The 15,577-nt window shown below is 40.0% G+C and overlaps 1 protein-coding gene across 2 annotated transcripts in view; it reads right to left on the bottom strand.

Annotated features, from left to right (window-relative positions):
- Positions 1-14,106, bottom strand: part of iffo2b (intermediate filament family orphan 2b) — a 34,062-nt gene extending 19,956 nt beyond the window's left edge. For both annotated transcript variants that reach the window (XM_026167690.2, XM_026167692.2), the window contains exon 1: positions 12,506-14,106. In XM_026167690.2, coding sequence (XP_026023475.1) covers positions 12,506-13,008 — 503 coding nt within the window. In that variant the 5' untranslated portion in view covers positions 13,009-14,106. The remainder of the gene's footprint in view (positions 1-12,505) is intronic.
- Between the last annotated feature and the right edge of the window lie 1,471 nt (positions 14,107-15,577).

Genomic DNA, 15,577 nt, shown 5'->3' with positions numbered 1-15,577 from the left:
GTGACCGAGGACAAGCTGATGGTATGAGATGTAAGTACAACTCCTCCGGTTTCATATGCAAAACAAATTATTGCTAGCTTATATGGTCCAGGTTCTACAGGGATTTAAAAATAGTTACACAAAACGGAGCGTGCTGCTCTGACGGCTTTAAAGGGTTAACAATGACTTTAAAAAATAATATAAAATAGTGTGCAACACCACTGAAGTTTTGTTTTTTTTTAAACTCTCTTTTCAACCAACGGCAGTCACTCTCCAAATAACTTCTGCTTAGCTTTCCGAGCTTCCCTCGGGTCCTCTTAATCAGCGGTCTCCAACCTTTTTTGCACCACGGACCGGTTTATGCCCGACAATATTTTCACGGACCGGCCTTTAAGGTGTCGCGGATAAACGAGGGAGGGGCTAATAATCGGCTCAGTCATTTTTAATGATCGTTGAAAGCCCAGATCGTAATCGTGATTAAAATTCGATTAATTGAGCAGCCCTAGCTGCAGCTACTGATTATTTTAGTAATCAAGTAATCCATCAATTATTCCATTGATTATTTGTGTAACAGGATAAGAAATACCTTTGTCTTGTTAATAAGCAATAATAAATATTCAAAAGAGAACAAAAACACCGTTCTTTCAAAATCTAAAAATCTAAAATAGACTAAGGCATAAATGTACCTTTACTCTGTCTTCTTGAAAAGCTTTCTGACATAAACAGGAGGCACGTATTTGTGCTGCTGAAAACAGATGACATGATGGTCTAGATGTTAATAATTAATATAAATAATAATTCAGTGTTCCACCTACTAACCCTCAGGTCCGTGGCTCAGAGTTTAATGGCCCATGTACATTTTATTGGCTTGTATAAAAAAGCTTTTATTTCTATATTTTTGAAACATTTATGCAGTTGAATTAATGCAATATTTTATAGTATTTCACTTTCAATCTGAAAAATGTTACAAGAGCCTTGAAGTTAATATGGTCTAGTGCAGCGGTCCCCAACCCCCGGGCCTCGGACCGGTACTGGTCCGTGAGTCGTTTGGTACCGGGCCGCGAGAGTTGAGGCTCAGGTGTGAAATGTATGGTTTTCAGGGTTTTTATCGGTTTTCAGCGCTATTTTGTTATCATTTTTATCGTTAACTCAGTTTTCCTGGGTCTTTTCACGTGTTATGAATAAATGTTTTTTTTTTCGGTACCGGTACTAGTTTTATTTTGTTGTATTTATCCGCGACACCTTAAAGGCCGGGCATAAACCGGTCCGTGGCGCAAAAAAGGTTGGGAACCGCTGGTCTAGTACACCCGATGGCCCCCTTTAGATTCACCCCTGTTTGCTGCTGGCATCACCTCCATGGAAAATAGGACGGCCAGCGTCAGCCTTCAGCAGTCTGTATGATTTAACCAGTCTGCTATGACACTGGTTCATCTGCATATTTTCATACATCTTCTGGAGACTTACTGCAGATTTTATTCGCACGCTGCTCCTAAATACTTTTTTTATTGCAGGTCTGTTTTTAGTCGCAAATGTGGGTGAAACGCTCACGTTTACATTGTTCTTTACATCGCGTGCATCAAACGAAACATCGAATCAAAGAATTTGTATTGAGAACTTTTTATAATCAAATTATTCACCAAATTCGTATGTATTTATTATTATTAGTTTATTAGCTAAGATTATTCATGGCATTATCTAATACACACATGTGCTTGGATGGGGAAATCCAAACCAGTTATTTACTTTGCACAGTTACACATCATCACATGGTGTCTACGCACACACGTCTGTTATCTGGTAACCACAGTGCATGTGGCATCTAACATTTCAACACTTGTCTTTTTATCTTCTCTTATTTTATTTTATTATCTTGAATGCGTTGACATTTTTTTATTAAAAAAAAATTTTCATTTCAATTTTAGTACTTTTTTTTGGTCACAGTATATTTACACTATATTGAAATATCACTACAGCAACATTTTAACATTAATTTACATTAACTGGTAAAGAAATTCACACATAACACACGTAACATTTCATCCACTATTTAATTAACTGATGCTGAAATATGTTTAGGCATTAACACGCTGCAGTTCTGTACTTGCAGACGTTTAATAAAGCATTTTTTTATTACACCGAGACTAGTCCAGAGATGTAGTACTTCTTTGGAAAAGGACTGGGAAAACAAATAACATTTAGGATTAGAGGTTAGGTACTGGAAAATATAATTAGCGAGTTTGATGGATGTTCTGCCTAAAACCAGACATCTGAGTCTTAGTTTAAATTCCTACAAAAGCAGTGAGCATCGTCATAAGCAAGCATGGTTAAAGCTTCTATAAGCTTTGTTTACGTCAGGGCAGTTTCACGGCTCATATAGCTGCTGCATGTCTTTACTCGGTGGACCAGCTTTTTCAAGATGAACTTGTTGCACCACAACAGGGCACCATGTAGCTTGTGCATAGCTCATGTTCCTGGGTTTTGTTTTTCTTGGATACTTAAAGTAATTTCCACTGATCAAAGCATCTATTTGAATAGAAGGCTTGGTGCAACTCCACTTGTCCTCCCTTCACATTAATGGACTGAAAGATAATTGGGAGCAAGTGTTGTAACATGTCTGACCTGTGCCCAAGCCTTGCTGCACTGGCTTTTCCAAGGTGTAAACTTGACTTGTTTGCACTAAGCACATGTATTATCTAATTGCTTAACTCTCAAAGCCAGTCAAGGGCCCCTTTTCCTTGCCCTGAGGCATACTACAGGAGAACAACCAATATAATGGGCGTTCACAGGTAATTATCAGCAGATTCCAACTCTTTGACCCAAGTTCACCCTGAAAAAATGAATAACTGCTGTAAAAGCGAGGTGTTTATGAAGGCAGTGATTTTATGAACTGCATGGACTTGCAAAGGTGTTGCCACTGTGAAAATACCCCAACTTAATAGTTTGTTTATGCTTACAATAGTTGGCAGTTAAATGTCTGGCGGAAAGACCGAAGAGTTTCCATGAGTAACAGTTTCATAATTACTGACATGAACCTGAAAGTGAAATTTTTACAGTGAAGTCGATTATTTTTTTCTTAATTGTTCTTATGCAATTCATTGGCCGCATTAATGTTTTTCTTCTCAGAACTCAAAAGAGGAAAGAATACAAGGATTCATCTGCCTGCGTATCATATTTGTGCAGTATGCAGGAGAGGGAGCGACAAAGCATTGTGACAGAAAATCAGTTTCCCCTGCAGTCTCCATAATCCACACTGCAAACTGACCCCACCCCACATCCTACAAAGAACACTACTCTACTGTTAAGTTGTTATGTTCCCACTGATTTATTCTTGCCCTATTATAGTGCTCTCATAATAGCTCTGGGCTCCTGTCTATTGACTTAACAGACACAAAGATGTTTCGTTGCACAAGAACTGTAAAGACTTAACTGGTAAAAACATCTCATTAAATCCATGTCCTAACAGTTTTATAACTTTGGGAAGGGGGGGGGGGGGGGGTTCTGCTGTGCAAATGATGTGGATTTGTTAGAATCACTGCAAGTGCATAAGACCACAATCAACAGCTTACAAGTCTGGGCCATGTTTGGGTGGAGTACACAGGGAGTGACATCCCATCAAAGAAATAAAGAAGATCAAGATATTCACTTCTGGCACAAATCCTCACTAGCCAGGGTGTGTACAGTGAAATTATGTGACACATAATAGAACTATGAGACAAACATCGTATTGTACGTCTGTGTACATACACCTGTTTCACGATCACTGTCATATTTCAATTAAATCAGTTGCAACAATCTGAATCTAACGGCCTACAGTTCATGACACTGTTTCATAATGCACTGATGCAGTTTATAATGGATGTAAATGATACACCACTTTCATTAAAGGAACTTTAAAAGCATACAACACTGACAGCATGTAGCACCTATGTTACAGTTTAACATCTCAATGTGTGCTCTAGCCGCTCTACCTCCTGAATTACAGCTGCCCTGGTATTTTATTAGAAACACACTTCAATGTTAAAAGTAATTTGCTGATTTTCTTCATTTTTCTATCCCTGTAAACTGGCTACCTTTTTACTTGGGTTGCTGCACTGATGTGTCAAATATAATCACAACTTCTGAATGACATAAACCAGCATGACTTATTCAAGAAAAAAAAATGAAAAGATCAATCACTAATAAACTATGGTTTTCATGTATTATATAAAGTGTTTCCATGAAGAAACACAAAGACATAAGAAATAAAAGAACATTCACTTGAACACTTGGCCTCTGACCTTGAGGTCGAGATCAATGAGATTCAAATTCTTCTAAGATTTTTTTGTAGATATACCTATGGTATCAATTTAAAGCTCCTACGTCGCTTTCTTCTTGAGCTATCGCATTCACAAACGTAGGTGTCCATGCCGCTCGCCCGCACAGCGGGGTGATGACTATACTCCATCAGCCATGAAAGGCTGATGGAGTATAGTCAAAGTACAAAAAAATCAAAGGCTAGGTGTATGACCTAGTTTAAAATAGCAATAGCATAATGTACTTGTGTACCAAAATAACCTGAGAAAGGAATACCCACTGCTACTTCAATGGAAAGTCCAACAAAGGAAACAAAGAACAAAAACCAGGAATTGAAAATAAGTAAACAGAGACACAAAGAGTCTGTTAGCTGTGGGGAGCCAAAGCAAGAATAATGTATTCAGTGTCTCTCTACAAGTGGTCAGTCACCAGAAGCAAATTACAGCTATGGTTTGATAAAACACTGCTTAATATGTTGATTAGAACTGTTTTGGATTATTTAAAAGTTAAATATGGTGAGGTTGACAGCAAAATTTAGATTTCTACATCTCATTCGAAATAAAGTGGACTTACATCGCAATAATAAAGTAAGTAAGGAAATAAAATTTATTTATATTGTGCATTAAAAACCAAAGAGCTTTACAATAAAAACGGTTAAAAAAAAAAAGTTCATTAAGGGTTCTCTGAGTGAGTGTGTGTTTTCAAGTTTCATAAATTCAATTTTTATATTTTAAATTTTAAAATGATTTGAAAAGTAAGTAAATAATTCCTGAGACTGTAACTTTAACTCCATGTAGCTATTGTTTTCATTCACTTTCTTCACATTTTTACAAATTTCAAATGTTTGCCAAGTAGATTTCAGTTATTTTGTTGTAATCTGAATATGCAGTCCTGACTATGGTTAATTCGTTACTAACCAACCCTGCTCAAAATCTACAGAAATGAAATTGTTAGGCACTGCCTCAACCCACAAAGGGTTCCTCAATCTTTGCAAAGTTAGGGTGACAGACAGAGTACCTTATCTCCTCCAATTATAAAGGGGAAATTATATCAATGAAACATTTACATAACAAGGAGAGCATGAGATTTCAGTGCCAAATATAAGAGCCAGCTGACTTTCATATGAGAGCTGATGCTAAATTAAAGTCAGGGGTAACTTGCTTATTAAGTATTGCACTGTACTACTGAAATATCTACTGCCAGAGCTACAGCTTCAGCCTCATTCCTCCTACTCATGTGAGGGAAGTTGGGGAGACATGAAAATACCTGTTAATAGCAGCTTTAATTTAAAAAAATAAAAAAATAAAAAATAAATGCTGCAGTGTCAAAACACATCTCTGATTTATATTTTTAATAACCCTTGATGGTCTTAGCAACAGAGAAATCAACAACAAATGAATGCTTGAATAAAAAGTTACAATATTATCAGCTGAAACGGATGTATTTAGAGATTCAATTTTCTGCGTGTTTTTTTAACAGGTCATGACTAAAAATTGGTGTTAAAATCATTAGTTTAAACAAACATTTACTTTCTTTTGCTGATAATGAAAACGTTGCCACAGAATGTCAAAGCACTTTGGCTACGTTCGCACTGCATGCGAAAGCGTATCAAATCTGACTTTTTTGACCCTATGCGACCCATATCTGATCATGGTATGACAGTGTGAACATCAGTGTGATCCGTCTTTTACGTCACTGACACAAGACAGACGAGTCTCACACTACATTAAGATTTCCACCGAGTTCAAAGGGAGGGCACATGTGGCCTTCTGTGCTGGAAGTTCAAGCGCTGAAACATATTTAACGCCGCTGTCATGCTCTGTATGTTATATATAGTGCCCAAAGTGCCCATATATGTTTTTGGAGTGCCTGGTAAACCAGCACTTCCTCTCGAATAACAAGCTTTAGAAATACAGACATTATTAAGTCAGCACGCTGTGCCAGCATATTAGGAGCTTTAGCTGCAAAAGCATTGCAAACTGAGCAGATCTGAACCGAAAGCCAAAGGCACATTATTAGGTCTATATAAAGATTAGGTCTGTTGATTAATAACTTAATCTGTCTCCTGCTTTCCCTGCAACTGTCGCAAGGCTTTCCAACCTACAAAAAAACCCTTCTGCACAGTCAGTTCAGTCTATATTTGCCATAGCTGCTTACCACCGACAGGTGCATTCCTGCACTTTTAAATATGGCAATGCGCCACTGCTCTCAGCTGTATCGATACCCATGAATAATCAACCACAGCTGCATAGCACAGCAGCAGCTCCAGACACTGAGAGAAGAAAGGCTTGTGAAGGGAGATGGGGAAACACTATAAACTAGGTTTCCTTTTTTGCAACGCCGTTGCTATAGCATTTTCACAGTAAGTGACAGTTTCAGTCAATTATTGTGAACAAATCTCATGAATAGACGAAAAACACTGACTTAAACTACATAGCAATATTATGTATCTACATAAATCTGTCAAATGTAACAAGTTACCAGTAGCAAATTACTTATTTGCAGTCCAAAATCCAAAATTATTCATGATTTTATCAAATAGGCCAGTGCTTCCATTAAAAAACATTACTCACACAGTAGAAAGTAAGGCATCCTCAGGGTGTTCAGACTGATAAACTTTTGGTACTCCTGTGTAGTGGCTACTTGACCTTTCTGGCTCATAATCTTTTACAGCCAAACAATCTCATACCTAAAATACCTCGTCACAAGCTGCATTCATCTGGGGATCTGTTGCCTTCACAGACTCTCTGTGGTGTTGAGAAGAAGGTCCCTCTTCTCTTCCTTCCCAACTTATCTGTGATTTTGGGAATCATTGATCATTAATGTACTTTTGGATAAAAGTTGAGGTGTACAGCAAAGACAAATAAGCAGTATCAGCAGCTCTTTTCCTTTACATATTTCCACTGAGTATAATCCAGGTTTGTAAAGCTTTTAGACCCAACAGAATGGATACGACCTACGATTCTAAAGTCAGCAATTTGCCTTGAAAGATAAAAAAAAACATGTTGTGAACTAAGAAGGAGCATAGACAAACAGTACAGACTCTACTCTGGAGCTCAGTAGCCTGAGAGAACTGATCTCTCTTTCTCTTGCTCTGTATCTCAGCAGCAGGGTGCCTTCCACTTTCAGAGGCCCCAGTTCAGTGCAGCGGCTGATTGCCAGGATGTGGCGCAGGGCTGGCTGGATGTTGAAGCCTTGGTGCTAGGTGACGGCTTAGAGAAAATCCCTCTCCTGAATAGACGGCCTGGATTATAAGCAGGGCAGGTCAGCACCACAGACACACACAAAGGCTCAGGAGCTCATCAGCACAGCGCTTTGCTCTTCATCAGGAAATATGATATTTGAAACGCAATGCAGGCGCTGACTTTGGAATTGCAGTTTACCTCTCCCTGTAATTTGTTAAAGTAGTTTACTGATTTTCAAAGGAGAGGCTCAGCTTCGATGTTCACCTCTTTGACGCACAGGAACCGAGATCAAAGGCTCGGGAAAAGTGTCTTTACTGAATTCTCATCGCATTGATCCACGCACGGCTAAATTCAGCAACGTGAATTATTCATGCCGGAAGATCATACCCTGGAGGCCCAGTGACTGTTCTGCCTCCCCCTGTCTCCACACTGTGATCCAGCAGGACAGTTGTTTGGCCTCAGATCACTGATGAAATAAACAACCAATTAGGAGTGGCCACCACAACGACTGGGAACCGCCGATCTCATATCTCAACTGGAGCTCAGCCTCTCACTGACATGTCCTTTAACGCTGCAGTGGGAACTACACTGGAAAAGTTGGTTATAATAATGCAAATTATACAGCTCTCAGAATTTGTATTCATCAGCTCTACTTAACATAAATGCATGCCGTCTACAGTATCATTTAGGTACTTCTCTTTTATCTTATATTTTTATGCACCTATTTGAAAATGTATCAGCACGTTATTTCCAAGAATAACTGCCGTCTTTCACTCCCTGCCTGTCCTCCTGTGCGGCAATCTGCATAATGGCTAAAGCCATCTGGGGTATCTCTGTGCAAAAAATATAAAATGCAAAACTTTAAGCAAATTGCCACCGCCTATGAAGACAAGACAACTGTCACAGTGAACTGGAAACACTATCTGTTCTTAGCGTGTGTTGCCGGTTGTCAGATATGCTCATCGGCTTCAGCAACGCTTCTCATGGCCTTTCAAACATTATCACATAATGACGGCAATTACTGGGAGAGTCACACTGACACCCCCAAGTGATAAAAGCATAATGAAGAAGGAGGAATAAAAACAGTGTGAACTGGGTGTGCTGGCAATGACCTTACCCATCTTCCTTTGCACGGCTGTGACAGAAATGTAACCCCACAGTCCCGACATTGTGGCATTACGTGGATACTCATTTAAGTTGGTTGTCTGATTTGTAGCGCTTCTTCTTTGACAATAGGTGCAGTATGCTAGTGTGCGGGAGACAGACAGTGGGACTGTGTGTGTTTGAGCAGGGAGACTTTTTCACATGACAGCAATGAATTAAAAGAAAGAATCTGATAGGTTAGGTAAGACTTTGGATAAAATCCACACGAAGTTAAGAGCTTTTCCAGATGCACAAATACAGATTAGCTTTGAAAGAACATGCTGTTCTCTATACAAATAGGATTTTGAACAATGGAGAGAAACTGATTTGGATACAGGATTGAGGCCAGTTGAGATTTTTGGAACAATGAATTTTGAACATTTTATTTGTGATAGTGCATCGCACAACAACTCGATTTCTTCTTCTCTGTCTCAGTCTGCACCTGCAGCAGATCTTTCTTAAATGTAAATCATTCCTTAATGAACTCACACTTTTGGTTGCTGAACTGCACTAACTATACACTCATCGACCACCTTCGGTACACCCGGCTAGAAGTGAGTTGAAACTCTTTTGTCTTCAGAGCTGACTTAATTCTTCATGACATAGATTCAAACGGTTGCTAGAAACATCCCTCAGAGATTCTGGTCCATATTGACATGTTAGTATCACACAGTCGCTGCAGATTTGTCAGCTGCACATCCCAAACGTGCTCTACTGGACTGATGTCTGATGATTTGAGCACATTGAACTTTTTGTCATGTTAAGGATGCCAGTTTGAGATGATCTGAGCTTTGTGACATGACGCATTATTCTGCTGGAAGCATCCATCAGCAGATGATACAATGATAAAAAAAAACGATACTCACTTGGTGCTAAGGGTACCATAGAATATCAACCACACTGTATGACCACCACAAGCCTAAACCACTAATGGAAGGCAGGATGGATCCTTGTTTTTAGGTTGTTTACATCAAATTCTGACCCTACCTCTGAAATTGTAACTCATCAGACCAGGCAATGTTTTTCCAGTCTTCTATTGTCAAATTTTGGTGAGTCCATGCGAAACGTAGCCTCTACTGCTGCTAAACAGGTTGTTGTGCATTCAGAAATGTACCTCTGCATACTTTGTTTATAATGAGTGGTTACTTCAGTTACTGTTGCTCTCCTATCAGCCAGAAGTGATCTGGTCATTCTCCTCTGACATTAACAAGAGCTTTCACCTAGAGCCGCTCACTGCTTTAAAGTAGTAGATGAGCAGTTTCTGAAATACTCAGACCAGCTCGTTTGGCACCAATACCACATCACATTCAAACTCACTTAAACCTTTCTTCCCCATTCTGATGCTTTGATGATGGTTTGAAGTTCAGCAGGCCATCTTGACCATGTCTACAAGCCCAAATTCATTGCGCTGTTACCCTGTGAATGGCTGATTAGCTATTTGCATTTAGAAGACAAACAGATGTACCTAACAAAGTGGTTATCTCTACCTCTTTTGTTGTATTTCATATATTTTCTTTGAGAAAAACATTCTTTTTCTGTGTCTTAGATGCTTTAATGGTCTCCATTAGCACTGCTCACATACATAACAGATGATGAAAAAGGATTTTTTAAAACATTATATAGTATAGTCTATAAAACAATAGAGTTACAACATCTGCAAGCAGGTTTATGGTTGTTTATATTGTAGCTGTTAACCTGTGAATATTTTTGCAAATTTATAATTACTTAAGTTCAAATTTAAGGTGAAATTTAAGTTCAAAGATTAGACAGATTGTTAAAATTTGTTACTTAAGTTTCATTTTGATGTTTCTTGGAATTCTGACCAGGGTTTTTTTCTATTTCTGTTAATCTGGTGTTTAGCATTAATCTCCCTTCTATGTATTCAAGCAGCCTCTGCAACATAACCTCTCATGAAATTAGTTCAGAGTGCATTGTTTTACCTCTTGGTCAGAAAGAGCTTCACTGTAAAATGTCAGAAGTAAACATCTGAACAGCTCATGGTAACCATGTTGGAATGCAAGCGGCCAAATCAGAAACAAGACAACTGCCGATCCATCTTTTTGTGCGTGTCCACACTGCTAAAACTTTAATAAATCACCCTGAATGTGGGAGAGCACTGTGGTGGCCTCCATGGGGAATGAAGACGCCTTACAAAGCAGTCTGTACCACACAGAGAGGGACGAAGGGGTGGAGGGCCTGCAGAAGGGTGGAGCGAAGGAATGGCTGAACACAAAGAACACAGAACAGAAAAGGCATGGCAGGATGGGGCTCAGGGATTGAATGCTGAAACGTGACAGTAGTAAAGAGGATTTAGACTGGGAGACAGAAAGAAAAGCAGGGCAGTGAACTCAGCGATGATGCAATTATCAAGCTCAGAGCAAGGAGGGAAAGAGAGAGGCAGGCAAATCGATAACAATGATTATTGGCCCATAAAAACATGCTTGGAATGCACTTTGTTTGTCACTTATCCAGGTGTAAAAGAAATTCCACAACTCTTGTGATTTAATATACATTTTAAAAGCAAACATGTAAAGTCATTTTTGCCAAAAAAAAGATCCAGATCTTGGATTTCAGCTGCAGGAATTTTAAATCTGGCCACTCTCCCAGTCACTGCACTTTATCGTCCACAGCAGAAATGCACAAAAAAGGATATGCTGGTGTTACAGGAATGACTGGACAGGATATCCAGTTTCCCAGAGGAGTGGGAGAACACACACATTCTGTGTCACTGAGTCAGTGTGCTCACACGGAAGTAAGCGTTCGTCATAGACGACCTCACCGACCAGACAGAGGCCTGTAAAAATGCCTCTCTGCTTGAATCATGACGCCAAACAGAAGCAGGCGGTTGCTTGGCAATCCCCACACCCCTCCAGTAGCCGGCCAAGACGGCCAGCAGTCACACACTCACAGTCAGCTGGGGATCCTACAGTGAGTCCACAGGCGGACACAATTAGTATGACTAAAAAGAGAACAATTGCTGAAAACTGAGCCGTGCAAAGGAATTTCCGCAGAAATGGGAAAAAAACGGGATCAGTTAAATTCATGGAAAAACGTGTTTGGTTAACTAAAGTGCCAAACAGCCACTCGGCTCTGAATACTTCATGGGATGTACTAGCTCAAGTGACACTCTGTCACTGTGATAGCTGTCATCACGCTCCTCTATACCTGTCAGATGAGCATCTGGATATATTGTCTAACCACGTCCACAAGGGAGAAGAAAAGCCACAATAATAAGTTAGAAGTGACAACATGAGCCAAAATTACCAATCATGTCTCTTAATAAACTTTTTTCCCCCTTGACAGACAGATCAGTCCTCGTGTTCGGCTAACTTCAATCCAAAGTAAATGTAGAAGTTTATAAAGAGACAAATGTGTGGTTTGTCTTGTGGAAACTTTAAAGACTACTTGAAAACTGGCTGAGTTCCTGCCTAACTTCCCAAATACTGAGAAACAGTTTTGCTCAAAAGTGAACTATTTAACATGTGAGAAGTGTATTCAATAGCAATTATATTCCCAGATTTACTGTAAAGGAAAACATGTTTCCCCTCATTGAATGAGTCAGACCTTTTGTGTAACTGATTACAATCTAGAGTATAATATGGAATAATTGCAGGTATTGTGTGTCTGTCCGTTACGATATGACATGTCTTTTAAACTTTTCAGTATCTTTGTGTCTGTGCATCTATGTAAATGCAAAGGAAAGAGCTTAAGGGAACAGCTTCCCTATTAGCAGCTTTTTATCAAGAAATACATTTTGGTGGTGGGGGCTTCACCATTCACTCAAGGCCTTAAATTTCTTGCTGCTCCCCTGCAAACTACAACTGGACATATCCTAGCGTGAGATTATTTGAGCATATAAAATACCCGCACACAACTTTCACATTAATAGTGTTTACTTTACTCACTTTTTCCTGTACTCGTCCCTCTCCCGCTTGACTTTGGCCAGCACGTTATACAGAGCCCTCAGTTCTGGGGTAATTGTGTCAATTTGGACACCAACTCCGTCCGGATGCGTCCATGTCACCCCGGGCCCTTGCAGGGTCTCAAAGCGCTCCCCTTGCCTCCTGACGTGGGTGAAACTCCAGATGGTGCCCGGCAGTCTCGACTCGGGACCGTCCGTCTGCACGGCGACTTCACGGGTGTAAAGGTGGCGGTACTGCGGTCTCTGCAGAGCTTGCTGCAGCTGGCTTTCCAGCAGTTTGTTTCTCCTCTCTAACTCGTGCACTTTGGCGAGGAAGCAGCGGAAACGCAGGTTGAGGGTTTTCAGCACGTGGATGTTGGAGCCCAGGTCGTTTCGCAGGGCGCTGGTCACCGCGCCCGACCCGGTGGGAGCGCTGCAGACCGGACCGGACGGAGTATCGGAGAAAAACAGCGAGCTCATGTTGGTAAATAACAAAACTCCGTTCATCCACCTATGGCTCTGTCTGGTTTAAATAAAACAGCAACACTTGTGGTTTCTTTATCGCTGCATATTGCTTGAAAATCCCTCACTCCCTCGGGGTGAGTTTCTCTTTACAATGCAGATGCAGACAGTGATTCAGTGATTGAGCAACTGGAGAAGGGTTGACCATCACTATCCCCGCTGCTGCTACTGGACGTTTAAACCCGAGATATTAACAAAGACCCCCTTCAGCGTGGCGTGGGTTCACACAACGAACCAGAAAAGTCCCTTAAGAGACACAGCGAGCATCATCTTCTGAAGGACCGAGAGGTTTGACGCAGACCGCAAGAATCTCCAGCAGCAGCAGCAGCACTTCCCGTCACCCTCATGTCTCCGTCTGCCTTTGCTTTGTCAGGAGCTGCTGATGCTGTGCGAGTACATATAGCCAGCCGACAGAGGAGGAAAATGGTCCACCTTCTTTCTTTATCATGCCCAGTTTACCGCGGCTGTATCCGGTCTCCATGTGGCGCGGTGTGGCAGGATGCAGCGCCGCAAAGCCCGGCCTCTCCGCGGATCATGTTGCAAAGTGCTAAACTAGGCACTATCACCTCTAGGAGCCCCTCCCACCTCCCTACCCCTGTCTCTCTCACACACACACACACTGACGAGAGGGATCGACGGGCTGAGGAAGGCTTAAGTCTAATTAATAGGATAAAGTGAACTATAACCTAATTTCTTTTTTTATGCGCTTTAAAGTCAGGCCTGGCGTTTTTGTGCGTTTATTAGAATAATGAATTGTTTCTTTTATTTAAACAAGTATCAATATGAAACCTTTACCACAATAATAAACGTGTATATTTTTTATAGGGACGCACAATGTGGCAGTTTCTGTCTGCACTGTATTACTGTATTACTCTGTATGTGATATGTTTGAGTTTTAGCGAAGTCACAGTCTGATTTGTTGTTGTTTTTTCAAATTCCATAGGCCTGCAGTATATTTCCAAAATATTGTATTTGAATAATAATAATTGTATAATATTGTATAAAAACACACACACAGGACCTGCATTTACAGCATCGGTGCAAAGAAGAGAAATAAGAGAGGGCTATTATGTCCTTATGAAGGAATCATTCGAACATTGTATGTTTTTTTACGTTTATTTGCTTTCGTTTTGATTTCCTTTCTTCTTGTCTTGTCCTAACATGTCTTATGCCTTTTTGATGTTACCTCTTTATTATTATGTCATACAGTATACACCTATAGTCTGTAGGATTATCAGGATCATTATGTGAAAGGGTGATATCACAGTGGATAAATCTATGATTACATCATTTCCGAAGCTGACAAAATGCCCCTCGTGCCCAAACAACTCATAAAGGCCCAAACTTGAACAAGTGGAAATCTTTTGCAAAAAAAACCCAAAGACAGACACGGTTATAAGAGCAAGTGGCTCAAGCAAGTATGCACCTTTGACCATTTTATACATTTGTCACATTCGGCTACTACACTTATGAAGTTGTTTTGCTCATGCGCCACCTAGCGGATTATTCCGTCCATTGTCCTTATTATCTTAGAATTAACTTTGCATCTTCATCCAAGTCCAAAGACATTTTAGTTCAGAAATAAGTGATGCAAACAGACCAGGTTCCTCATTAATTTTCCTTCTATTGGCTTATTATTTTTGCTACAAAGTAAGCCATTTTAAATAACTTATCTTAAATAAGTTGTGCTGCCAAATTTCATGTATTTCTAGAGGAGACGAATGTCTTGCTTATAAACTGCTATGAACACTGGTGTTAGATCTTTAGTAATTTATTTAATTCATGTATTCCATTATATACATTATTTATTCCAAAAGTTATTCAATAGCACATAACAAAATCGATGATAGATGAAGTTGCTGCAATAGGTCTAGGCTGCTGGGGATTCAGATGATGCACTGAATTTTCTTCTTCAGTCACGTTTTTCATTTACTATGCGTTTATACAGCTCTCTGTATTTAGTTATTATTAATTTCTGGTTCTCTTTCACTGCATGTTTCTGATCTGTCTTCATCTACTAACCCCTAACCGGTATAGTGGCAGATGGTTGCCTCTCCTTGGTTGGTTCTCCTGCAGGTTTCTTCCTGTTCAAAGGGACCTTTTCCTCCCTGGGTTCACATATGATTGAGGGTGGCTCGATCCCTGGCTCCTCCAGTGCGTGTATAACATGTTATCAAGCACCATCACTGTGCCTAGTTTGATGCGAAATGTATTATTTAATCCATAGGCTGTTACAAGGTGTCAAACTCTGGCCCGCGGGCCAAATTACTATCAGAGCTGGCCTACTGGTATTATACAGCAAATATATATACTGTTTAGTATTAAGCTTTGCTTGTTCCATATTCAGTTTTTTAGCAAAATGTGTTTGAGTCCATAAGAAAAGATTCATTCTTATATCTGGAGGAATAAATATATTTCAATAAATATCAACGTTAGCCTGCGACTTTGTTCCAGTTTTGAATTTTGGCCCACTGTGTTTTTGAGTTTGACACCCCTGATTTAATCCATCCATCCTCTTCAGTTTATCCTTTTCAGGGTCGCGGGTAGGTGGGGG

Source organism: Astatotilapia calliptera, chromosome 5 (genome assembly GCF_964374335.1).
Source record: "Astatotilapia calliptera chromosome 5, fAstCal68.1, whole genome shotgun sequence".
Lineage (NCBI taxonomy): Eukaryota > Metazoa > Chordata > Actinopteri > Cichliformes > Cichlidae > Astatotilapia > Astatotilapia calliptera.
The sequence above is the reverse complement of the archived record's forward strand: the minus strand, read 5'-3'. Positions and strand labels throughout refer to the sequence as shown.